This window comes from Arachis ipaensis, chromosome B2 (genome assembly GCF_059453495.1).
Source record: "Arachis ipaensis isolate K30076 ecotype BB chromosome B2, ASM5945349v1, whole genome shotgun sequence".
In the NCBI taxonomy this organism is placed as follows: Eukaryota; Viridiplantae; Streptophyta; class Magnoliopsida; order Fabales; family Fabaceae; genus Arachis; species Arachis ipaensis.
Genome location: NC_142437.1, coordinates 117,342,122 through 117,369,868, shown reverse-complemented (window position 1 = coordinate 117,369,868; position 27,747 = coordinate 117,342,122). Strand labels below are relative to the sequence as shown.

Sequence of the window (27,747 nt, the reverse complement as noted above, 5' to 3'; positions counted from 1 at the left end):
TATTTTATTTTTTATTTTTTATTTTTTAATAGTCTATATATAAAATATGAGTTATATAGCAGAAGTTGTTAAATTTTTTAATTTAATATCTATAGTTTTTTATATGTATAACATCTATAATTTTAAACACATAATATCTATAATTAATGACTTGGTGTTAATTTATTATTTATTATTTTATTTTGTAGGTTAAAAACTAATAATTTTAAACGTTTTTAATAAATAAAGACTAATCAAATATAAGATGCTTTTATTTTTTATAAAATTTATTGAGGTGATTTGAGATTTTTTTAGGATTAAAAATATTAAAATTTAAAATTTTTATTTGAAAAAAAATTATGGAATTATGAATGTAATAATAATAATAATGAAAGAGTATTTTTTGAAATTTAATTCACATTAAATTTAGAATTAATTTTTAGCGTAATTAAATGAAAAAAATAATTATAAAAAGAAATTAATTGTATCAATTAAGTCCGAAAAATAATTCACACTTTTTTATAAATACAAATATTATTGATTATATATTTTTATTTATTATTTATAATGTTTTGGTTACTTAGTATTACTCTTTAAATAATAGACTTGTAACATAATTAAGCATTAATGTGTATGTAATATGCATTAATAATAACATTTAATCCACTATGTATTAGTACCTAGTTTTGCTAGCTCTTACTTCCAAATTATTATAATTATTCTTAAGGTTCAAATTTGAAGAACCAGCAGTAAAATAGTGGTGAGGGCTTAAACGGCACTGATGAGAACTAAAGTGGGGAAGGTTCTAAACTTTCAAAAGGTTGTAACAACTAACAACACAATCTTAAATAGAGTACTTTGAATGTTTTTGATGGTGGATGATGCATACTGTTACATCATTATATGTTGGAGTCTAGCTCAAAAGATAGACTATTCTAATACATTTAAATAAGCTTCTCTTTTCCTAATAAAATAATGTTTTCGCTTTATATTTTTATTATAAAAAGTATTTAATTTTTATCCTTGTAAAGTTTATATTTTTCTTTTTAAAAATTGTTTGTTTACAGAGATAGGAATTAAAATTGAAGACTGAAACTCAGTATTATATTTTATGGTTACACATTAAAACTAAAATTTTGGTTTTGCGATACAAAATTTCAATACATTATTCAATACTTCTAGAAAGTGAGGATACAAGAGAATAAAATTTTTAAAAATTAAAATTAAAATTTTAATAATATTTTTTTTTAAAAATATTCTTATTTAACTTTTTAAATTCTAATTTTACTCCTCTTTAAAATTTAATAGAATATCGATCTCTCAATCTATATCTCTTAATTTTAATCTCTTTTTCAAACACAGCCTAAAAAATACTAATTATAACGTGTGACAAATTGAGATGTGTTACATCATTGTTTAACGATAAAAACAACAACAAAATATTATAATAACCCGATAAAATATTAAAACAGCATATTTTACCAAGGCAAAAGGCTATATAAGTCAATAAAATAATAATGGTAATAATAACTAGTTAGAAAAAATTAATAATTAAAAAAGGACCAAGCTAAAAAATCAAAGGATTAAGAGCTAGCAATGCAAGGTATAGGAACATTATTTTTTTTTTTTCCCTTGAATCCTTCTTTCTTCTGCCGTTGCTCCTCATCTAATTGCTGCCCAATGTAATGATGATTCCTTTGTGTCATCATTGCTATGAAAAGTCTCTCTCTTATGGCAGATACAAACACATCTTACAGCTATATCACTTTTCTTGTGTTTTCTTATCAAGATTCTCACCATTATATATGTTATATATTATATATGGCTATATAAACCAACCCTTCAATTCCATTTCTTAAACCCTCTTCACTCATATAAGTTATATTTCATCAACTATACATATACAAATTCACCCATGTAGTATTACTACTATAGTTATTAACTACCTTTTCTTTCACATTGAAGCTTTTTAATTTGTGATATCTTCTTTGATAGAATAACACAACAATAGTAGTGTGTTATAGAAGAAAAAGATATGTGCTATTCCTCTTCAAAACATACCCTAAATGTTCCTCTTGTTTCTTCATGTTCATCAAAGACACAACATCTTCAGTTGAGCTTCCTTAGAAGGTATTAATTAACTACTCTTCAATATATATATAGTTTCATATGCTTTTTGTGTTGTATATGTGTATGTATGTCTTACTAGCTATATATGCTTGTGTGTTCATGTGTTAATGTTACCATGTTTTGATTTATTGAGCTTAATTAACTTGCTACTAGTTATTAGATAGGTGATTTCTTTTTTGTCTTTAGTTCTACTAGTATTAGGTTCAACCAGTTAATTATGCATAATTTGAATTGTTTTCCTTTAGGTTTTCATTTAAGTATTAATTGACATATCATTAAGTTATTAATAGTTAGACATAATTAATATATGTTGTTGTAATATATATAGTTATTCATTTATACTCCTTCCCTCTACCCATATATATGTTCATCATTTATAGTTTCATTTTTCAAACTAAAATGGCCATATATATATAACGTCACTATTATTTTTTTCCTTTTTTTTTAATTCTATCATATATTGTTAAATATATTTATTAATAGAGCTACTAATATAGTATTAAAGATGAAAAAAAAAGCGTTTTTAGTTTCAATATAATATAACAATTTTGTAAGTTAGTTTTATTTTTACTATTTTCATGGTCATTTAATTATTATTTTTTATATATTGATGGTAATGATTTCTCTAATGAATTCCATACTATATATCTCATGAATTCGTTAATATATATATATATATATATATATATATATATATATATATAGACTATATTACAGTGGCTCCGATAACTATAGTATTTTAAAAAATTATTAAAATTAAGATAATGCTTTTCACTGTTAAACAACCTTTTTTAAATAATATTGTTTAAAAAAAATATTACCAAAATATTAAAAAAGTGTGATTCTAATTTTTATAAAATTTGTGTAATCATGGTAACTATCATAGTATAGTCATATTAGAATTCACCATATATATATATATATATATATATATATATATATATATATATATATATATATATATATATATATCAACATGGATAAAGCAGTTTGATGAGTATACAACTAAAGAAATATTTGCAAACATAATCATAATAATCACTAAATAATTTTTTTTATGTATATAATTGTGTGTGATATTGATCCCCTTTCTTTTATTGATACAGAAGGAGAGCACAATTGAAAGAAGCAAGAGAGAGGAGAAAGATAACTGTGGTGAAGACACAGATTAAGATGAGAAACTTGAAACTTTACAAAGAGAACCAAAACTTATTAAATGAGAATGAGAGGTTGAGAAACCAAGCCATGCTTCTTTACAAAGAGAATCAAGACCTCTTATCTAAGCTCCAAAAGAAGCCTTCACAACAAAATAACAAGAATAATTGATTAATTATTAGGTTTTGCCTAATACAAGTTCATGTTTAAAGGGTATTTGTTGTTATTGCTCTATTTCTTCTATTTGAAGCCCAAAATCTGATCTCTCATATTTTCCCTTTATTTGTTTCTTTATTTTATTTGAGGTTAAATTAATTTTTCTTGCAATAAGTTTTGAGAGTATAATTGTAAACCATTACTTGGTAATGAGCAATGCTACAATTAGTTTTAATCTGTCAATTCCTTTTATTGCAATATAGTTAATTAATCATTGTTGAAAGAAAGCTAGTAAAATTATGGGACTTCTACTACCACAAAAGAACAATATGGGACAATTGGTTTATACACACAGGAGATTGTAATATTATAACTTTTCCAATAAAATAAAAAATAAATAAATAGTACTTACTGCTAGTTTCTTCAAGTACTAATTAATAAAAGGTTCTTAATTTTATTTTATTTTATTTTAATTTAATATATTTTATTTATGAGTCGATTCTGTGTATGTCAAGTAAACCTGAAAAACATGATCCCTTTCTCTGAATTCTAGCATTGAAAATCACCCCTCAGTGTTGGGCCAAGATTCAGTCTGTTAATCTGTTTGTTCTATTCATTTCAGTGCTTCATTATTTTGATGGCCCAACTACTCCTATCTTTCTATCTTTGTTTGATGCTCTGAATATGTAATTACATCATTTTGCTTTTGTCTGCTTAAGTGTATAAGGAAAGTTCATGACCCAAAAAAAAAGAGCAAGGTTCATTTTATCATGCAAAAGTAGCATGAACCAGTTAACACTCAACAGCTACAAATAGATACTTAAAAGAAACACCAACTTGTATTATTATTGGTTTATTTTAACCGACTCTATTGTACATTAATTGGTTTAAAACTTAGGCAAAATCTGGAAAAGGATACAAAACTCAACTAAGAACATCTGAAAATGCAAACTACAACAAAGTAAGGTAACACAATAAACTAATATCGACCAACTAAGATAAAATCATCATCATCAAGAACCTGAACATCTTTGTCTCCAACAAAATGCTCTCGGCCAATTTGCTTCACCAAGTTCACAAACTCAATCCTTTTCTCCGCAGGGAGCGGCACGTACGGCAGCCTGAAAACCGGTCTGACAACCCCAAGTTGGGCAAGAGCTGTGTTTAAACCAATCGGGTTTGGCTCCTGGAAAAGCCAGTCCATCAGAGGAAGGAGCTTTGAATTCAATGTTGGATTCTTCCCTGCAAACATGATGTCTCGCATCAAACCAGGAACAAGGTTGCTGGTGACAGATATCACTCCGGTGGCACCATAGCCCCATCTAGCATCATGGCATTGATCATCGTTGCCACTCCACACAACAATGCCATCATCCGTGTACTGTTTGATCCGATCGTTTCCAACACACTCCTTGACACCGGCCAAGGTAGCACTTTGAGCCAAGGTTTGAATCACGTGAGGAGGAATATCTTGACCAGTCCTCGAAGGAACATTATATATGATTGTAGGGCCCATGGAAATCACGCTTTCGAAGTGAGAAATCATACCGTCCAGGGAGGTTTTGCCGTAGTAAGGGTTTATATGAAGGGCAGCATGCATTCCAACTGCAAAACCCTGCTCACTGGCATGGATTGCTTCCCTCGTGGAGTTACTTCCGGTGTTACCAACAACCTTGATTTTACTGCCAAAACAATTGACCGTGTGCCCGATAAGCATGATGTGTTCATCCCAGCTCATTAATTGGCCTTCACCAGTTGTGCCACCAACAATAATACCTTCTACACCGTTTTCAATTTGCTTGTTCACCAAATCATCATACGCTTCTAGATCAAATCGGCCATCAGGTAGGTATGGAGTTTTGAGCGCAGTTATCAATCTCAGACACTTTATGTCCTCAGTTGATGTCCTGTACATAAAGTACATGTAAAATACTTATTGTGAAGATCAGACACAGAATATTGTTTAATGATACTTATGTCAGTTAGATTAAAAATATCAAGTCCAGCTGCCTTTTAAAATTCTACCAAGGCAAGATTCAAAATAAAAAAATTTCTACTTAATCTACAAATTGTACACATAATACATAAATAAAATAACCTGCAAATGAAAACCCAATGTTAAGTATAGAATTTAACAAGAGAATGATTCTATTTGGAACAGCACATTGACAATTCATTAGTCAAACACACCTATTTTTCACCTCAAAGCTGCGCATTGGGAGATGCAAATTGGGTATGATAGCTGCCTGTGGAGGCTTCCAGTTTGAGCTCCTGGTTCATACAAATAAACATTAAAATTTAAAATGATCAATGAATCGACATTTAGATCAATAGCATTATGGCAAGAAAACTTGGTATCTGTCTCATTGCAATTGGCACCAACCACCAGTCTAATAATTCTGAAGTGGAAAACATACATACAGGGGTGCTGACCAAGGTTCACAAAATCCTTATTTCTATTTATGACATTAGCCCTTTTAAAACTCTATCTGCACACCCCATTTTTTTGTTAGTTGAAAATCACCTTTTGCAAATAAATAATTGCACAAAGGACTGTGACAGAACAATATTGCAAACAAGAAACAAAGACATCATTTTACATAAACATGCATTCATCTTAACAACAAATTAAGGAGTTTCACCTAGGAAAACAGAGGTAGCTGGATGAATGCACATGATTCACCGAATAAATCATTTTTACTTGTTTTATGGCAAGTAAAAGGCATTCTTGATCATAAAACTGGGAAATGGCAACCAAGTAATGACAAAATTCTAAATCCAAACAATAAGACAAAGGCAAAAAGACTCGGAACATAAGATAATCACAAATCTTCTAAACTCATTTAGCTCCATACACTGTTTAATTTCTCATTTGACTACAATGTCAGGATTGGCTTTAGCTAAATGCTGAAAAGAAACAAGTATAAAAAAAAATGGTGTTTCTAAAAGTGAATAAGTTGAAGGAGATAAAATGTTCAACACAGAAATTCCCCAAGGAGTTAACTTGATTTGAAAAACAAAAAATTACAAATTAGTAATCATGTAAATAAATATAAATACAACCCCAGCAACCAGAATCATATTATTTACTTATTTAGCAAACCCCCATTTTTAAAGTAAGTTACAAACTAGGTAGCATTGCAAGTATACACCTAATAGAGCAAAATAAAACCCAAATCAAAACAAGGAAATACTCAACAACATAATCCATCGACCATCACAAACCCCACTATAGTAAGAGCATCTATTAATCAATTGACATGAGCACTAAGTAAAAAACAAATACTCAAATTGCTCCAATGTGAGATATTTAAATTTATTTTTTTTCCCTATCAACTTAGTCCCTTACGTCATACATATAAAATCACCAATTAACCAAAAATCAAGTCAACATCTAAATACACATTGAAATGAGAACTAGAATAAGTAACACATATATGAGTGACAAACACAAGAAGATACCAAAAAAACGATATTTTTATAAAAGAAATGACATATTAAGCAAATAAAAAATCGATATTTTTTATTATAACCTCTTGTTACTGGCGTTGGTGGCATTGTTGGAGCGAAAAACAGCGAAACCAGAAGCAGGGAAGCACGCATTGCTACTATAGCTCTTCAGCATCGCCGCCATCACTATTCAACTAAAAAAGTGACGAATATTACGACCGGTCAATGAGAAAATCCGATAATGAGAGTGAGATCCGAGTCGAAATAGAGAGAGAGAAAGAGGGATAGGGAGGGTTGAGCTTCTTAAATGATAATAATGGTAGTAATTAGGGTCATAATGGTGGTGGTGGTGGTGGTAGAAGCGGAAGAATGGATTACGAGAAGAGGAGAGAGGCGGTGGGCAACGGAGGTACGGCACGGCAGAACATGATGTCAGATTCCGGCAGAGAAGGGGAAGTGAAGAGGAGAGTGGTAGGGTTTTATTGAACCGCGTGATGATCGTTTCCCTCTTTCAGTCAATAAAACTGATAACAAAGCTAAGGTACTGTGTGCACTATCCGCTACTCCGTTTTTTTTTTTTTTTTTGCGTCTCTGAAATCTCACTGAATTTATAAGTAGATTGTTATACATTTTTTTTTATTAAATTTTTATATTATATTATATTTTGTAATTACATTTTTTTCGTGATAAAAATATTGGAATTAACAAAATATTATATTAAACAAAACGAATATACATAATATTTGACTGAATATTTTATATAATTTAATAAAATATTCTATTAATTTTAACATTTTTGTCACGATAAAAATTTAATTACAAAATCTAATATGGTATAAAAATTTAATTTAAAAAATTATAAAAATTTAATTATAAATTCGATAAAATTATAATAACTAATAGAATAATTAAATCTTTTTATTTTAGCATATTATTTTTAAAAACTCCCTTAAACATAGTATATAGGTGAATTTTAGTATAATTATGTTAGAATAATTTGTAAATATTATCAAACTTAAAGTTATATTTTTTATATTTTAAGTAATATTTTTTAAAAATATTGTTTAACAATAAAAGAATGATATTTTAATTTTAATAATATTTTTTAAAATATCATAATAATCACTAGAGCGATTTTATTTAAAATGTGAATATATGTTATATTAAATAGCTTAATTAAATATATTAAATTATTTTTTAAGACAATTATTTTTATAAAAATACAATTTTATCAAAATGTTACGTAGTTAATTTTTTTTGAATATTTTCAAGTAAAATTGTAATTAAATCCAACTACTATTGTTAATTTGATGTTTCATTAGTTTAAATTTGAGTTTGTGAGAGATGAAAAACTTTTAATATGGGAGGAATTAAGTTATATTACAGGATTTAAGATTGTGTCAAGTTCCATTTTATTACATGTGAAATTTCAATGAAATTATGCACATAAAAGAAAGAAAAAGGGCGACCATGCCAGCTTTTGTTGAAGAATTTAGAGTATGGATCAATGATATGGAGTTGGTGGACTTGACACTCAATGATCGCAAGCATACATGGTTTAGAGGTCAGTCCTGTAGTCATATTGATAGAAGTCTGGTCAGTTTGGAATGACTAGATGCATACTTGGACACTCGCCTAAGAGGAGGATCGAGAGGCTTATCAGATCATTGCCCTTTGATAGTAGAAGATAGAAGAATAGTTCAGGGTTCAAGACCATTCCACAGTTTAGACTCGTGGTTCACACATGAAGACTTCTTAAGGATGATGAAGGAAGAATGGAGGGGATTGGGAGATGTACAACTTTTGGATAAATTGAAGGCACTGTCGAAATCACTGGGTAGATGGCACAAGCAGTTCTTTGGGAATATACCTGAAAAGATACAAAAGTTTGAAGACGAGATCAAGAAGGTGGATGACATGATTAGCAATAGAGTATATGATGGTACAGTAGAAGCAAGGATAAAAGCATTGATAAGGTGTTGTGAAGTACGGTATACGAGACAAGATATACACTGGAAGTAAATGTCTAGATCTCAACAGGCCAAGGAGATAGACAAGAATACTAGATACTTCCACAATATTGCATCAGCAAGAAGAAGGAACAACCGGATTAAGTCCTTAGTGATAAATGGAAGGCTGGTAAGAAATTATGTAAAAATTAAGGTCGTCATTGGAGATTTTTACAGGAAATTATACCACCAGGAAGTGTCGCCAAATATTAGCTTTCGAAATGGGTTAGTCAATCGGTTGGAGATGGAGGAAGCTCAAGCACTAGAGATATTACCGTCAGAGGAGGAAGTAAATGATGCAGTTTGAGAATGCGAATCATCTAAGGCTCCGAATAGTGATGAATATAAGATGAACTTTATAAAAAGGTGCTGGGAGGAGATTGGAGTGGAATTTACTAAAGCTGTGATGAGTTTTTTTGTGACGGCGAGGTTACCAGTAGAGTCCAATGTTACTTGGGTAGCGCTGGCTCCGAAGTTTGTGGCCGCGAAGGAGATAAAGAATCTTAAACCGATCAGTAAGGTTGGGTGCGTGTATAAGGTCATATCAAAAGTGTTGACAAGAAGAATAAGGAGTGTAATACCAGGGTTAGTGGGGGAATCACATAGTGCATTTGTAAAGGGCAGGAGGATACATGATGGAGCGTTAATAGCATGTGAAACTGTACAATGGCTAAAACTGAAGAAGAATGCATCAACAATCCTCAAATTGGACTTATAGAAAGCCTATGACAGAGTCAAACAAAATTGTGTTGATATTGTGCTAGAAAAGATGGAATTTGGTAGTAGATTGAGGGAATGGATTGCAGAGAACGTTAGATCAGCATCTATTTCCATAATGGTTAATGGGACACCATTGAAACCATTCAAGATGGAAAGGAGACTTCGACAAGGCGACCCGTTATCACCATTTATATTCGTACTTGTTGTAGATGTGTTGAATAGGATGATCGGAGAGGCGGTAAGAAATAGGAGAATAACCTCTCTTTTAGTTGGTAGGGATAATATAGAGTTATCACACCTTCAATTTGCTGATGACACTATATTGTTCTGTCCACTGGAAGAGGAGTCAATGAGAAATTTCAAGAGACTTTTGAAGTGTTTTGAAGTGATGTATGGATTGAGTATTAGCTTCGAGAAGTCTAGTTTGATACCGGTGAATTGTAGTCAGGAGTGAGTTGGTCGGATGTGTCGATTATTAGGGTGTCAGGTGGCGAGTCTACCAGTGAAGTACCTGGTATTAATCTAGGAGCAAACTCGAGGTTATTTAAAATATGGAAGCCAGTAATTGATAAGGTAGAGGAGAAACTTAGCTTGTGGAAAGCAAATGTGCTCAGTAAAACAAGAAGGTTGGTTCTCATCAATTCAGTGATTAATAGTTTGCCTACTTAATATTTGAGTTTGTATAAAATTCCGGTTACAGTGGCAAAAAAAATAATCTCATGGCAAAGAAAGTTCTTTTGGGGGAAGGACGATGGACGACCTGGGCTGGCCCTTGTGAAGTGGGAGTTGATACAAACACCGAAGAAGCTAGGAGGGTTAGGTGTGAGAGATACGATGATTCGTAATACCGCATTATTGTTTAAGTGGTGATGGCAATTTTCTAAAAAAAATTGTCCTTTATGGAAGAAGGTTGTGTGCTCCTGCAATAATCTGAACCCTGAACAGTTATTGTCTACTCAAGCTTTAACAGTAAAAGGAGGTCCGTGGAGAGACATATGCCACTTGCAAATAAAAGGGTAACATATCGGCCAAAAGATTATTGACGGTCTGGCTAAGGAGGTAAGTGATGGTAGATAAACCAGATTTTGGGAAGATACATGGTTACAGTCGAAGAAGATGAAAGACTCATTTCGGAGGCTCTACTTGATTTCAAATAATAAAGGATCCGTCGTTGGAGACTGTGGATTTTAGAATGGGATAGAGTGGGTATGAAACTTTTAGTGGAGGAGGGAACTTCACCAATATGGGATGTTGACAGTTTGAACCAATTGCTTGATATCTTGCAACCTGTGAAATTGATAGAAGGTGCACAAGATAGAGTGGTCTAAAAATTTGATAAAGAATGTGCTTATACGACTAACTTGTTTGTGTAGATGTTGCAGGTACAGACTTTGACTAGGGCTGCACACGGATCGGATCGAATATAGCCTAAAATTTTATCCGATTCACACTGTATTCATCGAATCAGATCGGATACGATATCCGCATTTTTTCAGGCCGGATCCGATCTGCATATTTGCGGATCGAATCGGATATCAGGTGTATCAGCATATAGTAAGAGTATCTATCGACCTAATAGAGCAAAACAAAACCCAAATCAAAACAAGGAAATACTCAACAACATAATCCATCGACCATCACAAACTCCACTTGTTATTTTTTATTATAACCTCTTGTTACTGGCATTGGTGGCATTGTTGGAGCGAAATACAGTGAAACCAGAAGCAGGGAAGCACACAGTGCTACTATAGCTCTTCAGCATCGCCGCCATCACTATTCAATGAAAAAAGTGACGAATATTACGACCGGTCAATGAAAAAATCCGTTAGAGAGAGAGAGAGAGAAAAGGAGGGTTGAGATTCTTAGAAGATAATAATGGTAGTATTTGAGGTCATAATGGTGGTGGTGGTGGAAGCGGAGGAGGGGGTTACAAGAAGAGGAGAGAGGCGGTGGGCGGCAGAGGTACGACAGAACATGACGTCAGATTCCGGCAGAGAAGGGGAAGTGAAGAGCAACCAAAATCATATTATTTACTTATTTAGCAAACCCCCATTTTTAAAGTAAGTTACAAACTAGGTAGCAATGCAAATATACACCTAATAGAGCAAAACAAAACCCAAATCAAAACAAGGAAATACTCAACAACATAATCCATCGACCATCATAAACCCCACTATAATAAAAGTATCTATTAATCAATGGACATGAGCACTAAGTAAAAAATAAATACTCAAATTGCTCCAATGTGAGATATTTAAATTTATCTTTTTTCCCTATCAACTTAGTCCCTTACCTAATATATATAAAACCACCAATTAACTAAAGATCAAGTCAATATCTAAATATACATTGAAATGAGAACTAGAATAAGTAACACATATATGAGTGACAAACACAAGAAGATACAAAAAAATAAAAACAATATTTTTATAAAAGAAATGACATATTAAGCAAATAAAAAATCGATATTTTTTATTATAATCTCTTGTTATTGGCGTTGGTGGCATTGTTGGAGCGAAAAACAGTGAAACTAAAAGCAGGGAAGCATGCAGTGCTACTATAACTCATCAACATCGCCGCCATCACTATTCAATGAAAAAAGTGACGAATATTACGACCGTTCAATGAGAAAATTCGATAATGAAAGTGAGATCCGAGTCCAAATAGAGAGAGAAAGAGGGATAAAGAGGGTTGAACTTCTTAGATAATAATAATGGTAGTAATTGGGATCATAATGGTGGTGGTAGAAGCGGAGGAGTGGGTTACGAGAAGAGGAGAGAGGCGGTGGGCAACGGAGGTACGGCAGAACATGACGTTAGATTCCGACGGAGAAGGAGAAGTGAAAAGGAGAGTGGTAGGGTTTTATTGAACTGCGCGACGATCGTTTCCCTCTTTCAGTCAATAAAATTGATAACGAAGCTAAGGTATTCTGTGTACTGTGCGCTACTCTTTTTTTTTTTCCTGTTTAATTACTTTCTCAGTTTTTATGGTTTAATGAAATTTTCATATATTTTTATTTTTAATGTTATATCAAATTTTGTAATTAAATTTTTATCATAATAAAAATATTAAAATTAACGAAATATTCTGTTAAATAAAATAAATATATTTAATATTTGATTGAATATTTTATATAGATTAATAGAATATTTTATTAATTTTAATATTTTTATCACGATAAAAATTTAATTACAAAATCTATGGTATAAAAATTTAATTAAAAAATATATAAAAATTTAATTAAAATTTAGATAAAATAATTATTTTTTTAACACAAAATTTCTAAAACTCCCTTAAACATAGTATTTAAGGAATAAATTTTAGTATGACTATGTTAGAATATATAGTTTATAAATATTATTAAAATTAAAGTTATTTTTTTATATTTTAATAATATTTTGTAAGTAATTTTTTAAAAATATTATTTAATAATAAAGAATATTTTAATTTTAGTAATATTTTTTAAAATATAATAATCACTACTAGAATGATTTTATTTAAAATGTAAATATATGTTATATTAAATAGTTTAATTGAATATATTAAATTATTTTTATAAAAATACAATTTTATCAGAATGTGACGTAGTTAAATTTTTTCGAATGTTTTCAAGTAAAATTGTAATTAACTCCAACTGCTATTGTTAATTTGATGTTTCATTAGTTCAAATTTGAGTTTGTGTGGAAACTGAAAAAGAACTTTATATGAATAACCTACAAATTGTGTATTCACCTTTGCTTCATGTTATTAATAAACACTGTCTATGATGTACGGACATTGATATGGATACGGAGTACGACACGATACGAGATATGTCGACACACAAATTTTAAAATTTTATAAGACACGGGGACACGCATATATATATAAAATATAAAATATTTTTTAGATAAATCATAATGATATTTTGATATTTTATTGATATTAAAATATAAATTAATTTTTTTAATTATTTTTAATGTCTTATTTTAATTATATCAAGTATTTAAAATATTTTTTATTTTAATAAATAATAATATATACTATATCTAAATTTATTTCAAAAATATATGTTAAGAATAAAATTGGACACGCTGACACGTGATGGTATTTACATATGTCTAAGCGTGTCCAGTAAAATTTTTTTTATTTTTTATTAAAACACAGTTTGAACATAATAAACACGCATATCGAACGAATATAGGTAAGTATTGTGTTTGACACACAGACACAACAACTCAACAAAATATTCAAACTTTATAGAGTACCACATAAGATCAGAACATCAATGGCAAACAAAAGAAAATCAATGGCAAACAAAAAATACAAAATTAATCACTTAATCAATCCAAATTATATAAGTAAGCAGAGCCTCGCAACTATAAGACCACATAAGATCAGAACATCAATAGCAAACAAAAGAAAATCAATGACAAACAAAAAATACAAAATTAATCACTTAATCAATCCAAATTATATAAGTAAGCAGAGCCTCGCAACTATAAGAAAACAAAGCCCAATGGCAATGATGTAAACTGCAAACAGCAAAGTTATCATTGTGTACTCTTTCACTTTCATTTCGACAAATTTATATTCCATGCTAAAATAATTAATAAAGAAAAATTTCATTTAAAATTCCATTAAGATAAAAAGAAGGTTGAATTATAATTTTTAAGAGTAGTGTGATATAAAAATAATTAAACATACAAAAAACCTGAAATCGTCCTACTTTGATAAAATCATCCTACAATATTGTTTTCCCCGAAAAGATGGTAAAAATTTGGACACTATTATCCCATGCTGTAATTTAATTTATAATCAAAATAATCATATTTATGTAATCCATTAATCCAACATTAAATCATCATAGTCATATAAAGCAGGTTACTGTATGAACTATGAATAGCTAATAATATCTTCCAATACAATTAAGGACCATTCACATTTGTTTTTTCTCATCAGATGGTGGAGGATGGTCCCCACGATGTTAAAGACTTATCATTTCAAATTTGAATACACTTGGATTCCAAATTTCCAATAGGAAAATAAAAATAGAATAATTACCCAACTTAGTCTCCAAGAATTTTAAAAGTAGATACTTTAGTTCTCAAGAAAAAATAATACACAGATCAATCTTCAAGGTTTTATTTTGACCGACAAATCAGTCTCAGTTCATTTTTCGGACAAAGTAATTATCCAAATCAGTCCCTAAAGATTTTAAAAACGGACATTTTAATCCCTAAAAAAAATAAATTGGGGACTGATCTGTCCGCCAAAGTAAAACTTTGAGAATTAATCTGTGTATTAATTTTTCTTGAGATTAAAGTGTCCGCTTTTAAAATCTTTGGGACTGATTTGAGTAATTACTCATAAAAGTCTTTTTTTGAGAAAAAAAAAAAAGAAAAAGAAATTATTGCTTCAACTCAATTATTGAAGTAAGCAACACATCGTGTACTTGGCTAAGCTACACTGCAAAGTAGAAACTTTGTGTTCTTCAGAATTCTGAGTGTTGAGTGTATACCACAACCCACTTCCCTTACCCTTTCATATACTTTCTTGATCTTGTGAACATGGCTGCTGAACTTGTTGGAGGAGCTTTTCTCTCTTCTTTTCTCAATGTTCTTTTTGACCGGCTGTCCGACCCTGCAATCATCAACATGATGAAAGGAAAGAAGGTTGATCAGAAGCTGCTTCAAAAGCTGGAGACCATTTTGAGTGTGGTTGAAGCTGTGCTGAATGATGCTGAGAAGAAACAGATTTCTAACCCTGCTGTCAAGAGGTGGCTTGAAAATCTCCAAGATGCTGTCTATGATGCTGATGACTTGCTGGACGAAATCGCCTCCAAAGCTGCCACTCGGAAGGATCCACCACCAGGTAACTTCCTGTCCCGCTTTCTCAATTCGCAAGATAGGGAGATGGTTACTAGGATTGAAGAAATCATTGCTAGACTACAAGATATTGCAAGTCATAAAGATATCCTTGGTCTAGAAAAGATTTCAGTGAAGAACATGTCAGGGAGAATTGAATCAACATCTCTTGTTCAAAAGTCTGATGTATTTGTTGGTAGGGACCAAGAGAGGGAGGATATAGTCAATTTGTTGTTGGATGATAGTAATGATGGTAAACTATCTGTGATCCCCATTTGGGGCATGGGTGGGATTGGAAAAACTACTTTGGTTCAATGGGTTTTTAATGATGACAGAGTGCAGCAAAAATTTGATGTTAAAACATGGGTTTGTGTTGGAGAAGAATTTGATGTTCTTAAGGTGACTAAAACTGTGGTAGAGAAAGCAACTTCTGGTCCTTGTAACTTGAATGATTTAGATTCAGTTCAGCTTTGGTTGAAGAATGAGCTAGCAGGGAAGAGTTTCTTGGTTGTTTTGGATGACATGTGGAGTAACAATTATATGGCTTGGAAAAAGTTGCTAACTCCTTTTCAATGTGGAACTGAGGCAGGGAAGCATGGAGGTAAGATTCTTGTGACAACTCGTAACGAAAAGATTGCAAATATGGTCAAAAGTCATGACCATCAAGCCCACAATTTGAGTGTGTTGAATGATGAAGATTGTTGGTCATTGTTTGCAAATCTCGCCTTGCTTTCTAAAGACCGTTTAGGTTTTGAAAAAGTTGGGAGAGAAATCGTTAAAAAGTGTAAAGGATTACCTCTGGCTGTTCAAACACTTGGGAGCTTACTAAGTACCAAAGATGATGAAAGGGATTGGAATGATATTTTGAACAATGAAATTTGGGATTTTTCTGAAGAGGAAAGTGAGATTCTTCCTGCGTTGAGGATCAGTTATTACCACCTTCCTTCGTACTTAAAACGTTGTTTTGTTTATTGTTCTTTGTATCCCAAGGACTATGAGTTTGAAAGAGATGAATTGATGTTATTGTGGATGGCAGAAGGTCTTTTGCAACAACCAAGGAGCGGAAGCACTTTAGAAGAAGTTGGTTATGAATATTTCAATGATTTAGCTTCAAGATCATTTTTTCAACCTTCTAATATTGCTCATAAAAATTCATTTGTGATGCACGACCTCATGCATGATTTGGCGACATTCTATGGTGGAAAGTTTTATTTTAGAACCTTCGAACTCAAAAATGTACTCAAGCATTATGCCAAAACTCGTCATTTGTCATATGCTCTTTGCAGCAATGATTCAATCTCAAAGATTGTGGAAGTATGTGATAGTTTAAAGCATGCAAGGACATTGCTGAAAATCAATTTGGGTATATATCATGGATTCTCAAAGGGAATAATCGATCCTTGTCACCTTCTAGAACAAATGAAGTGCTTACGAGTTTTGTCATTTAAATCCCTCTCCCGTGAGGAAGACTTGTTGCACGATTCGATTGGTGAATTGATTCATTTGCGTTATTTAGATCTTTCTAACACATTTGTCGTAACATTGCCCGAGTCACTGTGTAATTTGTACAATTTACAAACTTTGAAGTTGAGAAACTGTAAGAACCTTAAAAAGCTTCCCTCCAAGATGCAAAATCTTGTGAATTTGCGTCATCTTGATATCGAAGACACTGAACTGGAAGAGATGCCAAAAGGTATGGGAAAATTAAAAGACTTGCAGACTCTGAGTTTCTATATTGTTGGCAAGCATGAAGAGAATGGGGCTGGGGACTTGGGAGAACTTGTAAATCTTGGAGGGTCATTTCGGATTGAGAAGATAGAGAATGTGGTGAACAGCAGTGAAGCTTGGAAGGCAAGGATGGTTGATAAGAAATATATCAGTTATTTATGTTTGAAGTGGTCAGCGGGTGAAGATAGTGATATGGTTGATTCCCAAATGGAGAAAGATGTACTTGCCAAATTAGAACCTCACAAAGACCTGAAGAAACTAAGAATCATGGGTTACAGGGGTACCATGTTTCCAGATTGGGTAGGGCAGTCTTTGTACCACAAGATGACTGTATTGGAGCTGAGTGGATGCGGGAATTGTTGGGTGCTTCCTTCACTTGGACAGTTGCCCTCTCTAGAGACCCTGTTAATTTCGAACTTGGACATGGTGAAGAGGATTGGTGGTGAATTCTACAAGGATGATGGAAGTGATCATCATCAGGAGACACCTTTCCGATCCCTTAAAACTCTTGATATTTCAAGAATGCCATGCTGGGAGGAATGGGAGTCGTATGAATGTGATGACGATGATGCACCATTTCCTCAACTTAAGGTGCTCATGATAAAGAAGTGTCCTAAGTTGAGAGGAGATTTGCCCACTTTCCTTCCATCTTTGAAGGCACTCTGGATTTTTGGATGCAAGCAGCTTGGTTGTTATCTGCCAAGAGCTCCCATCATACGCAAATTAAGAATATTTGGCAAACAAGAAGCAAGAATGCGGGACATAGCACTTTCCACGTTGGAACAAGTTTCAATTAATGGAGAGCAACAGGTGGAATACGTGTTCAATGCCATGACCCACACTCAACCAACCTCTCTCACATGGCTACAAATCTCAAACTGCTCATCAGCCATATCATTTCCAGGGGATTCTTTGCCCCCTTCATTGCAACATCTGTCCATCAAGAATTGCATGAATGTAAAATTCCCAATGCAACATCAACAACATCACTCGCTACAGAGTTTAGAAATAGACAACAGCTGCGATTCGCTGACATCGTTCGCATTGCTAGCGTTCCCAAATCTCAAATATCTGACAATCCAAAGACGTGAAAATTTGACCTCTCTGGAGGTGTCACAGTCCTTCCCACAATTATCAATTTCAGGCTGCTCCAAGCTGGAGAACATAAGGCTTCCTGTCTCTTTAAGTCAACTCATCATCAATAAATGTCCGTTATTGGAGGAACGCATACAGAAGAAGTACCCCCACATTTGGCCAACCATTTCCCACATCCCATACATTTATGTTAATGGGAAACGGATTCGCAATGACTCAACATCTTAAAACAGGTACTATCAATTTTGGATTTTTTCCCCCTCCCCATTTAACTGTTTTACCTATTTATTTATTTCCTCTTTCTTTTTTCATAGGGACATCCAGTGATTCTACTGGGACTCGTGAATTTGTTGCATTGGGGGCTGCACCTCCAATCCTGTAAGGATGCTTCTATTTCTCTAAACTCTCTATTTGAATTTAATGTTTAAATTTGTCATGTACTTTGCTTTTTCCTGTTGAAACTTAAAGGGTTCCTGGAGAATTAATTGCCATTGAAGTACAAGTTTGACATTAAAAATGCTCTTATCATTCTATACTCTTTGGGCATGCTTAAAGAAAGATCTTGTAGAGTAATTGAGTTATTTGTTTCCAATTTCTTAGTGTAGAAGATCTTAAGAATGTGTTTGGAATGACAAGAATTAGAATTCACAATAATGAAATTCTTTTTCATATTTTGGAACAAATAAAAAAATTGATTCTAATTCATTCGAGAGTTCGGAATTCTCATGTTTACTGCATTTCTATAATGGAATTCTTGTATGTAGTAATTATTTGCTGGATGAGTACATGGACAAGGAGCTAAGCATAAAGTTGAACTTTCTTGTCACAGTCAGAAACTTCAACCTGGACCACTCTTGGAGGTATAAGCCTACACTGCATTACTCTTATATTTCATAACATTTCTTATACAATATACCTTCTCATACACCTTTCATAATCGTTGTGAATAAGGATTTTACTTCTGCTACATCCAAGTATGTACAACCATCACATGAGCATGGTGTTACCTATTTTAATGGGAGATAAGCAAATAAGTAAGCACAGCCATTGAATTTTCTTGTGTCTTTTTCCAATTTTCCACAAAATTCTTAGATTGTTGCTTTTTTTTACCCCCTGATAGCATGGAAAAACTTGGTAATTTGGAGCAAGTAATGTTGAAAGCTAGGCTGAGTGGCTGATATGATGATCTCAAAACAATGTTGCTCAACTCAAGGAAGAAATGAATTCTAAGGCATTTTCTTTGAGTAAGTTTTAAGTTTTGAGTAGTATTACTGTTATTTTATTATAAGTTGTTGTTTTATCCCATAATTATGCATGATGCAGTCCTGAACAGGTGGCATGGCTTATAAGCAGAAACAAATGGCCATCTGTTTTTTTTTTTTTTTTTTTTCTTGGGTCAGAGTGAGAGATTAGAGATTTTGGCCATAATATTATATTATATATATACTACATACAGCGTAGACATGCTTTGTTCTAATTCTAAGTACAAATGCAATGTTTATTAGAAGGTTATAATTTTGTTAATTCTAAGATCATCTCTCATTGGTTTTGGTATTCCGTATACTATCTTAGTATTATTTTCTGTTGAATAAAGAAACTAACTGTGATGGCGGAAACATTTATGGTTTAGTTTCTAATGGCGGAAACTAACTGTTGAATAAAGAAATGGATGATGTGGAACAGAATTTCGCAGACAGATAGACCAATCAAAATGCAACAAGAACACCTTCAAAATGCAACAAGAATGATTTCATGTCTTCATCATTTCATTCTATTTAAGGATAGTTGATATATGGAATAATGAAAGACTAAACTATATTATGGAGCCAAGTTAAGTCATTTCATGAACTTATTAGTTAGCTCATTAGTTCGTTTAAGTAATTGTTGGGGGTTTGAATCTGGCCTTGTGCATATAGCAATTCATTGGCGAGCGACAAACACTTAAATATAATTCCGATCTGTGATGGATTAGTCATTTGCCTTCTGGGTTAGAAAATATTGTGAGAAACCAAAAAATTAAGAAAAATCTTTATTTTCAATTTAAAAAATAAAATAAAAATATCATTACAAAAATTCATTACATAGAAACTAATAAAAATAAATTGTGAGAAAGAAGTTTAGAAATGTCTGCTCAATCATTGAACCAAAAAGTGAATTGTTTTTTGTAAATAGTAAAATTAGATGAGTGAATACTTTTACTAAATTTAGAAAAAAAATAAGTAAATTGCATATGATAAAAAATTTTTCGTGATTTTTTTTATTGAAAAAAATATTCTTCACTTTTCATTATAGTATTATCCAACAAAAATTATCTTGGAAAAATTATTAAAACATGTCAGATTGTATGTAAGAATAACATAAGAAGTGTCTTAAGAACATATGAATATAATTTTGTTACAGATAGAATGTATTTTTTGTCCTTAATATTTAAAAAAAATCTATAATATTTAATTTATTTAATTTTATTCTTAACATTTTCGATAAGTTTCAATTCTATTTTCACCGTCAAATTTTAATAGTCAATACGTAATCAAATCTTTTTCCTTCTAATTTTATCATTTTTTTTCTCTACATTTATTTTCGTTAGACAATATAATTCTCTTCTAATGAAGATAAATATTAAGAATTATTTTGTGTATTTTAAAATAGAGACTAAAGTGTCAAATATTAAAAATTTGAGAAATTAATTTTGATAATTACTTTTGATTTTTTTGTTAAACTATATAAATGCTTATCAACTGTATTTAAACCAAAATATGTTTTATCGTGACTTCATTATTAAAAAATACTTATAGGTACTCTATAATTAAAAAAATTCTTAATCGACTCCAAATTATTTAAGTAATTAGTCACCAATGAAACATAAAATGCAAGTCATTGCTAGACCAGAAGAAAACATATTTGCAAGATAGAAAGATGAGTTACTAGGATTGAAAAAATCATTACTAGACTAGAAGATATTGCAAGTCATAAAGTTATTCTTGGTCTAGAAAAGATTTCAATGAAGAACATGTCAGGGAGATTTGAGGTTTCTACAAATCACAAATGTAATAAAATATATAGAATACACATATTAACACCAATTAGTACACTAATATGATATAAAGTAATTCGCTAATATATAAAACTGTAACCCTCAGAAATCCACAATTTATAAAAGCTGAACCTACTTAACCCAAGGGGTATATTATATACCTAATAAAAATAATTAATTGATGTAAAATAAATACTTTTTTTTAGTTAACATGGTTATCTATAAACTTTTAGTTACCAATTATTAATTACTTTTTAACTACTTTTTGGTGTGAAATAGTTTTTTAATACTTTTAAATTAAAATATATGCTTGAAGATCTCTTAAAGAGTTAATTAGTATATGCATTTCACTGAATAATTATCCAAATAAATTCTTAAAACTTTTAAAATTGGACAATTCAATTCTTAAATTTTAAAATATACAAATAGTTTCAGATATTTATTTTCATTAGATAATACATTTTTGTCTAAAAAAGATGCATATTAGAGACTAATTTTTTATATATTTTAAAACTTCAAGATTTTTGTCAGATATTAAAAATTTCAGTAATTAATTTAAATAATTACTTTAGAATTTTTTGTTAAACTATATAAATGCTTATCAACTGTATTTAAACCAAAATATACTTATCATGATTTTATTATTAAAAAAAATACTTATAATAATTTTCTATAATTCGAAAATTTTTAAGAAATCTTAAATAATTTAAGTAATTGGTCCCAACAAAAAATATAAAAAGCAATTTTATGTTGAAATTATTTAATGAAAAGGTAGCAGATTTGCATTGTAGTATGTGACAAAATAAAGAGAGGTGCAACAATTTTTTATGGTATAAGAACTAAGAAGCACTAGTAATGGTAGGTGGGTTAATAAATAAATGTACAAGTGGATATTGTTAAACATTTTGCAGCTAAAGATCCGTTGTAGGGAGCATTTAAAAAAATGAAAAAATGAAGACCAGATCAGCTTCGGAGCAAGACAATAAGAATTATAATAATATCAGCAAGTACCACATTACAATAATATTTCACTGAACTGCTACCACTTTCATACTCTCTGTTTGTGAGATAATCCTGAGTTTTGAGTGCATACACAAACCGCTTCCTTTTCCTTCTTGCTCTTGTGAAGATGGCTGCTGTACTTGTTGGAGGAGCTTTTCTGTCTTCTTTTATCAATGTTCTTTTTGACCGGCTGTCCGACCCTGCAATCATCAACATGATGAAAGGAAAGAAGGTTGACCAGAAGCTGCTTCAAAAGCTGGAGACCATTTTGAATGTGGTTGAAGCTGTGCTGAATGATGCTGAGAAGAAACAGATTTCTAACCCTGCTGTCAAGAGGTGGCTTGAAAATCTCCAAGATGCTGTCTATGATGCTGATGACTTGTTGGATGAAATCGCCACCAAAGCTGCCACTCGGAAGGATCCACCACCAGGTAACTTCCTGTCTCGCTTTCTCAATTTGCAAGATAGGGAGATGGTTACTAGAATTGAAGAAATCATTGCTAGACTACAAGATATTGCAAGTCATAAAGATATCCTTGGTCTAGAAAAGATTTCAGTGAAGAACATGTCAGGGAGAATTGAATCAACATCTCTTGTTCAAAAGTCTGATGTTTTTGTTGGTAGGGACCAAGAGAGGGAAGATATAGTCAAATTGTTGTTGGATGATAGTAATGATGGTAAACTATCTGTGATCCCCATTTGGGGGATGGGTGGGATTGGAAAAACTACTTTGGCTCAATGGGTTTTCAATGATGACAGAGTGCAGCAAAAGTTTGATGTTAAAACATGGGTTTGTGTTGGAGAAGAATTTGATGTTCTTAAGGTGACTAAAACTGTGGTAGAGAAAGCAACTTCTGGTCCTTGTAACTTGAATGATTTAGATTCAGTTCAGCTTCGTTTGAAGAATGAGCTAGCAGGGAAGAGTTTCTTGGTTGTTTTGGATGACATGTGGATTAACAATTATATGGCTTGGAAAAAATTGCTTACTCCTTTTCAATGTGGAACTGAGGCAGGGAGACATGGAGGTAGGATTCTTGTGACAACTCGTAACGAAAAGATTGCAAATATGGTCAAAAGTAATCACCATCAAGCCCACAATTTGAGTGTGTTGAATGATGAAGATTGTTGGTCATTGTTTGCAAATCTCGCCTTGCTTTCTAAAGACCGTTTAGGTTTTGAAAAAGTAGGGAGAGAAATCGTTAAAAAGTGTAAAGGATTACCTCTGGCTGTTCAAACACTTGGGAGCTTACTAAGTACCAAAGATGATGAAAGGGACTGGAATGATATTTTGAACAATGAAATTTGGGAATTTTCTGAAGAGGAAAGTGAGATACTTCCTGCATTGAGGATCAGTTATTACCACCTTCCTTCGTACTTAAAACGCTGTTTTGTTTATTGTTCTTTGTATCCCAAGGACTACGAGTTTGATAGAGATGAGTTGATGTTATTGTGGATGGCAGAAGGTCTTTTGCAACAACCACGGAGCGGAAGCACTTTAGAAGAAGTTGGTTATGAATATTTTAATGATTTAGCTTCAAGATCATTTTTTCAGCCTTCTAATATTGCTTACAAAAATTCATTTGTGATGCACGACCTCATGCATGATTTGGCGACATTCTATGGTGGAAAGTTCTATTTTAGAACCTTTGAACTCAAAAATGTACTCAAGCATGATACTAAAACTAGTCATTTGTCATATGGTCTTTGCAATGATTCAGTCTCAAAGATCATGGAAGTCTGTGATAGTCTAAAGCATGCAAGGACATTGATGCAAATCAATTTGTATACAGGTGATTATTTCTCAGAGGGAATAATCGATCCTTGTCACCTGCTAGAACTGAAGTGCTTACGAGTTTTGTCATTTCAATCCTTTTCGCATGGGGAAGACTTGTTGCACGATTCGATTGGTGAATTGATTCATTTGCGTTATTTAGATCTTTCTAAAACATTAGTTGTAACATTGCCCAAGTCATTGTGTGATTTGTACAATTTACAAACTTTGAAGTTGAGCAAGTGTAAGAAACTTAAAAAGCTTCCCTCCAACATGCAAAATCTTGTGAATTTGCGTCATCTTGATATTGAAGGCACTAGACTGGAAGAGATGCCAAAAGGTATGGGAAAATTAAAAGACTTGCAAATTCTGACTTACTATATTGTTGGCAAGCATGAAGAGAATGGGGTCGGGGAACTGGGAGAACTTGTAAATCTTGGAGGGTCATTTCATATTGAGAAATTGGAGAATGTGGTTAACAGCAGTGAAGCTTGGAAGGCAAAGATGGTTGATAAGAAATACATGAGTGAATTATGTTTGGAGTGGTCATCAGGTGAAGATAGTGATATGGTTGATTCCCAAATGGAGAAAGATGTACTTGCCAAATTAGAACCTCACAAAGACCTGAAAGAACTAACAATCAGGGGTTACAAGGGTACCATGTTTCCAGATTGGGTAGGGCAGTCTTTGTACCACAACATGACTGAGTTGGAGCTGACGGGATGCGGGAATTGTTGGGTGCTTCCTACACTTGGACAGTTACCCGCTCTAGAGAGGCTGTTCATTTCGAACTTGGACAAGGTGAAGAGGATTGGTGGTGAATTCTACAAGGATGATGGAACTGATCATCAACGCGAAATACCCTTCCGATCCCTTAAAACTCTGATTATTTCAAGAATGCCTTGGTGGGAGGAATGGGAGTCGTTTGAATGTGATGACCATGATGCACCATTTCCTCAACTTGATGTGCTCGCGATAAGGGGGTGTCCTAAGTTAAGAGGAGATTTGCCCGCTTTCCTTCCATCTTTGAATGGACTCTGGATTGCAGGATGCGAGCAGCTTGGCTGTTATCTGCCAAGAGCTCCCATCATACGCGAATTAACAATATTTGGCAAACAAGAAGCAAGAATGCGGGACCTACCACTTTCCACGTTGGAACAACTATCAATTAGTGGAGAGCAACAGGTGGAGTACCTGTTCAATGCCATGACCCACACCCAACCAACCTCTCTCACATGGCTACAAATCTCAAACTGCTCGTCAGCCATATCATTTCCAGGGGATTCTTTGCCCCCTTCGTTGCTATCTCTGTCCATCATAGATTGCAAGAATGTTGAATTCCCAATGCAACACCAACATCACTCACTAGAGAGATTATATATAGACAACAGCTGCGATTCACTTACATCCTTTGCATTGTCAGCATTCCCAAATCTCAAATATCTGACAATCCAAAGACCTGAAAATTTGACATCTCTGGAGGTGTCACACTCACAGTCCCTCCAAAAATTATCAATTTCAGGCTGCTCCAAGCTGGAGAACATAAGGCTGCCTGCCTCTTTAAGTCAATTCATCATCAATAAATGTCCGTTATTGGAGGAACGCATGCAGAAGAAGGACTCCCACATTTGGCCATCCATTTCCCACATCCCCTACATTCAATTTAATGGAATACTGATTCATAATGACTCAACATCTTAAAACAGGTACTGTTTTTCTCTCTCTATTCCAAACCCACTTCATCTTCTCCAACATCATATTCATTCTCTCCTACATAATCTTTATTTTATTCCAATTTTGTAGTTCATCGAAAAACTGTTAGCTTTTTAGGATACATTATCAATTTTGGTTTTTTTTTTCTCCCCATTTAACTGTGTTTACCCATTTATTTATTTCCTCTTTCTTTTTTCATAGGGACATCCAATGATTCTTCTGGGACTCGTAAATTTGTTGCATTGGAGTGCTGCACCTCCATTCTTGTAAGGATGCATCTATTTCTCTAAACTCTCTATATAAATTTAATGATTAAATTTGTCGTGTACTTTGCTTTTTTCTGTTGAAACTTAAAGGGTTCCTGGAGATTTAATTGTCATTGCAGTACAAGTTTGACATTAAAAATGCTCTTATCATTCTATACTCTTCAAAGTCTCGTGTGGAATCTGCAGTAAACAATATAGCAAAATCTTTAGGCATGCTTAAAGAAAGATCTTGTAGAGTAATTGAGTTATTTGTTTCTAATGTAGAAGATCTTGAGAGTATGTTTGGATTGACAAGAATAAATTCATTTGACAAATCGGAATTCTCATGTTTACTCCAGTTATATAATGATATGGAATTCTTGTATGTAGAAATTATTTGCTGGTAAGTGCATGGACAAGGAGATATGCATACAGTTGAACTTTCTTGTCAAAACTTCAAGCTGGACCACTCTTAAGAGGTATAATCCTATGCTGCATTACTCCTATGATTCATAACATTTCTTATACAATATACCTTCTCATGCATCTGTTTCATAACCATTGTGAATAAGGATTTTGCTTTTCCTACATCCAAGTATGTACAACCATCACATGCTCATGGTGTGGCCTCTTTTAGTGGCATCATAAGCAAGTAAGCACAAGCATTGAAGTTTCTTGTGTCTTTTTCCAATTTTCCACAAAATTCTTAGATTGTTGTTTTTTTTTACCCCCTGCTAGCATGGACAAACTTGGTAATTTGGAGCAAGTAATGTTGAAAGCTAGGCTGAGTGGCTGATATGATGATCTCAAAACAATGTTGCTCAACTCAAGGAAGAAATGAATTCTAAGGCATTTCTTTGAGTAAGTTTTAGTTTTGAGTAGTAAGATTTTGGCCATAATATTATATATAAACTACATACAGCATAGACATGCTTTGTTCTAATTCTAAGTGCAAATGCAATGTTTATTACAAGGTTATAATTTTGTTCATTCAAAGATCATCCCTCATTGGTTTTGGTATTCCGTTTATTATCTTAGTATTACTTTCTGTTGAATAAAGAAACTAACTGTGATGGTGAAAACATTTATGGTTTAGTTTCTAATGTGTTCTTTTTTGTGGCAGCAAGAAAACATATTGGATCAAGTTGTAGAAAGCACCATTTCGAGAGCAAAGGAACCTGGCCAAGAAAGATTTCACGAGGTGCGGTCTCTGCTGCTCTGCATCAATGTGAAAGCAGAATTCATGGAAGACATCATCCTCGTACACAATCAAAGGAAGAAATGGATGATGTGGAACAGAATTTCGCAAAGACAGATAGACCAATCAATATGCAATAAGACCTTCAATTATCTTTTTTTATCTTCAGAGTTTTCATGTCTTCATCATTTTATTCTATTTGATAGTTGATATATGGAATAATAAAAGACTAAACTATATTGTGGAGCCAAGTTAAGTCATTTCATAAATTTATTGGTTACGTCATTAGTTCGTTTAAGTAATTGTCGTGGGTTCGAATATGGTCTTGTGCATGCAGTTATCCATTAGTTAGTAGCAAACGCTTTAATAGAGCTCGAATCCGGTGACAGATTAGTCATTGGCGTGCTGGGTTAAAACATACCGTGAGAAACCAAAAAAAAGGGAAAAATCTAAATTCAATTTAAAAAATAAAATACAAGTATCATGACAAAAATAAATTACATAAAAACTAATAAA

At 32.4% G+C, this 27,747-nt stretch overlaps 4 protein-coding genes and 1 long non-coding RNA gene across 9 annotated transcripts; 4 read left to right on the top strand and 1 right to left on the bottom strand.

Moving 5' to 3' along the window:
* Positions 1-1,531: 1,531 nt before the first annotated feature.
* Positions 1,532-3,663, top strand: LOC107628549 (uncharacterized). The gene is made up of 2 exons (XR_001617832.3): positions 1,532-2,109; positions 3,216-3,663. It is a non-coding gene; the product is annotated as an uncharacterized LOC107628549 (long non-coding RNA).
* Positions 3,664-4,240: 577 nt separating this feature from the next.
* On the bottom strand, positions 4,241-7,456 carry LOC107625987 (4-hydroxy-tetrahydrodipicolinate synthase, chloroplastic). The gene is made up of 3 exons (XM_088503970.1): positions 6,954-7,456; positions 5,611-5,691; positions 4,241-5,327 (listed from the first exon to the last, which is right to left on the bottom strand). Exons 1-3 carry the CDS (start codon positions 7,052-7,054, stop codon positions 4,400-4,402), a joined length of 1,110 nt encoding a protein of 369 aa, XP_088360096.1. The 5' UTR covers positions 7,055-7,456; the 3' UTR covers positions 4,241-4,399.
* An 884-nt stretch (positions 7,457-8,340) lies between these two features.
* LOC148575346 (uncharacterized) lies at positions 8,341-9,597 on the top strand. The gene is made up of 3 exons (XM_088506181.1): positions 8,341-8,434; positions 8,486-8,861; positions 9,246-9,597. The coding sequence occupies exons 1-3, from the start codon at positions 8,341-8,343 to the stop codon at positions 9,595-9,597; spliced, it is 822 nt and encodes a 273-aa protein (XP_088362307.1).
* A 5,438-nt stretch (positions 9,598-15,035) lies between these two features.
* Positions 15,036-19,822, top strand: LOC110269059 (putative disease resistance RPP13-like protein 1). Of its 3 annotated transcripts, none has more exons than XM_088503965.1 (5): positions 15,036-18,501; positions 18,583-18,646; positions 19,033-19,128; positions 19,220-19,302; positions 19,389-19,822. In XM_088503965.1, the coding sequence occupies exon 1, from the start codon at positions 15,149-15,151 to the stop codon at positions 18,494-18,496; it is 3,348 nt and encodes a 1,115-aa protein (XP_088360091.1). In that variant the 5' UTR covers positions 15,036-15,148; the 3' UTR covers positions 18,497-18,501; positions 18,583-18,646; positions 19,033-19,128; positions 19,220-19,302; positions 19,389-19,822. The 3 variants fall into 3 exon arrangements, with proteins under 3 accessions (XP_088360091.1, XP_088360092.1, XP_088360089.1); XM_088503966.1 differs by having other exon boundaries at positions 19,033-19,302; positions 19,389-19,512; positions 19,592-19,822; XM_088503963.1 differs by having other exon boundaries at positions 19,033-19,302.
* On the top strand, positions 19,385-27,529 carry LOC107625986 (putative disease resistance RPP13-like protein 1). Of its 3 annotated transcripts, none has more exons than XM_088503967.1 (7): positions 19,385-19,512; positions 22,432-25,781; positions 25,990-26,054; positions 26,424-26,512; positions 26,606-26,685; positions 26,772-26,894; positions 27,157-27,529. In XM_088503967.1, the coding sequence occupies exon 2, from the start codon at positions 22,432-22,434 to the stop codon at positions 25,774-25,776; it is 3,345 nt and encodes a 1,114-aa protein (XP_088360093.1). In that variant the 5' UTR covers positions 19,385-19,512; the 3' UTR covers positions 25,777-25,781; positions 25,990-26,054; positions 26,424-26,512; positions 26,606-26,685; positions 26,772-26,894; positions 27,157-27,529. The 3 variants fall into 3 exon arrangements, with proteins under 3 accessions (XP_088360093.1, XP_088360094.1, XP_088360095.1); XM_088503969.1 differs by lacking the exon at positions 19,385-19,512 and having other exon boundaries at positions 22,598-22,735; positions 22,929-25,781; XM_088503968.1 differs by lacking the exon at positions 19,385-19,512 and having other exon boundaries at positions 21,831-25,781.
* The last annotated feature ends 218 nt before the right edge of the window (positions 27,530-27,747 follow it).

What these genes read in the sequence shown, in the direction of transcription:
- LOC107625987 (XM_088503970.1), bottom strand. Translation starts at nt 7,054, where the DNA reads ATGGCGGCGATGCTGAAGAGCTATAGTAGCAATGCGTGCTTCCCTGCT. An exon ending in ACCAACGCCAGTAACAAGAG is followed by an intron (nt 5,692 to 6,953) that starts GTTATAATAAAA and finishes TGTATGAACCAG; the next exon opens with GAGCTCAAACTGGAAGCCTC. An exon ending in AGCTTTGAGGTGAAAAATAG is followed by an intron (nt 5,328 to 5,610) that starts GTGTGTTTGACT and finishes CTTTATGTACAG; the next exon opens with GACATCAACTGAGGACATAA.
- LOC148575346 (XM_088506181.1), top strand. Translation starts at nt 8,341, where the DNA reads ATGCCAGCTTTTGTTGAAGAATTTAGAGTATGGATCAATGATATGGAG. An exon ending in CAAGCATACATGGTTTAGAG is followed by an intron (nt 8,435 to 8,485) that starts GTCAGTCCTGTA and finishes TGGAATGACTAG; the next exon opens with ATGCATACTTGGACACTCGC. An exon ending in ATAAGGTGTTGTGAAGTACG is followed by an intron (nt 8,862 to 9,245) that starts GTATACGAGACA and finishes CTTTATAAAAAG; the next exon opens with GTGCTGGGAGGAGATTGGAG.
- LOC110269059 (XM_088503965.1), top strand. Translation starts at nt 15,149, where the DNA reads ATGGCTGCTGAACTTGTTGGAGGAGCTTTTCTCTCTTCTTTTCTCAAT.
- LOC107625986 (XM_088503967.1), top strand. Translation starts at nt 22,432, where the DNA reads ATGGCTGCTGTACTTGTTGGAGGAGCTTTTCTGTCTTCTTTTATCAAT.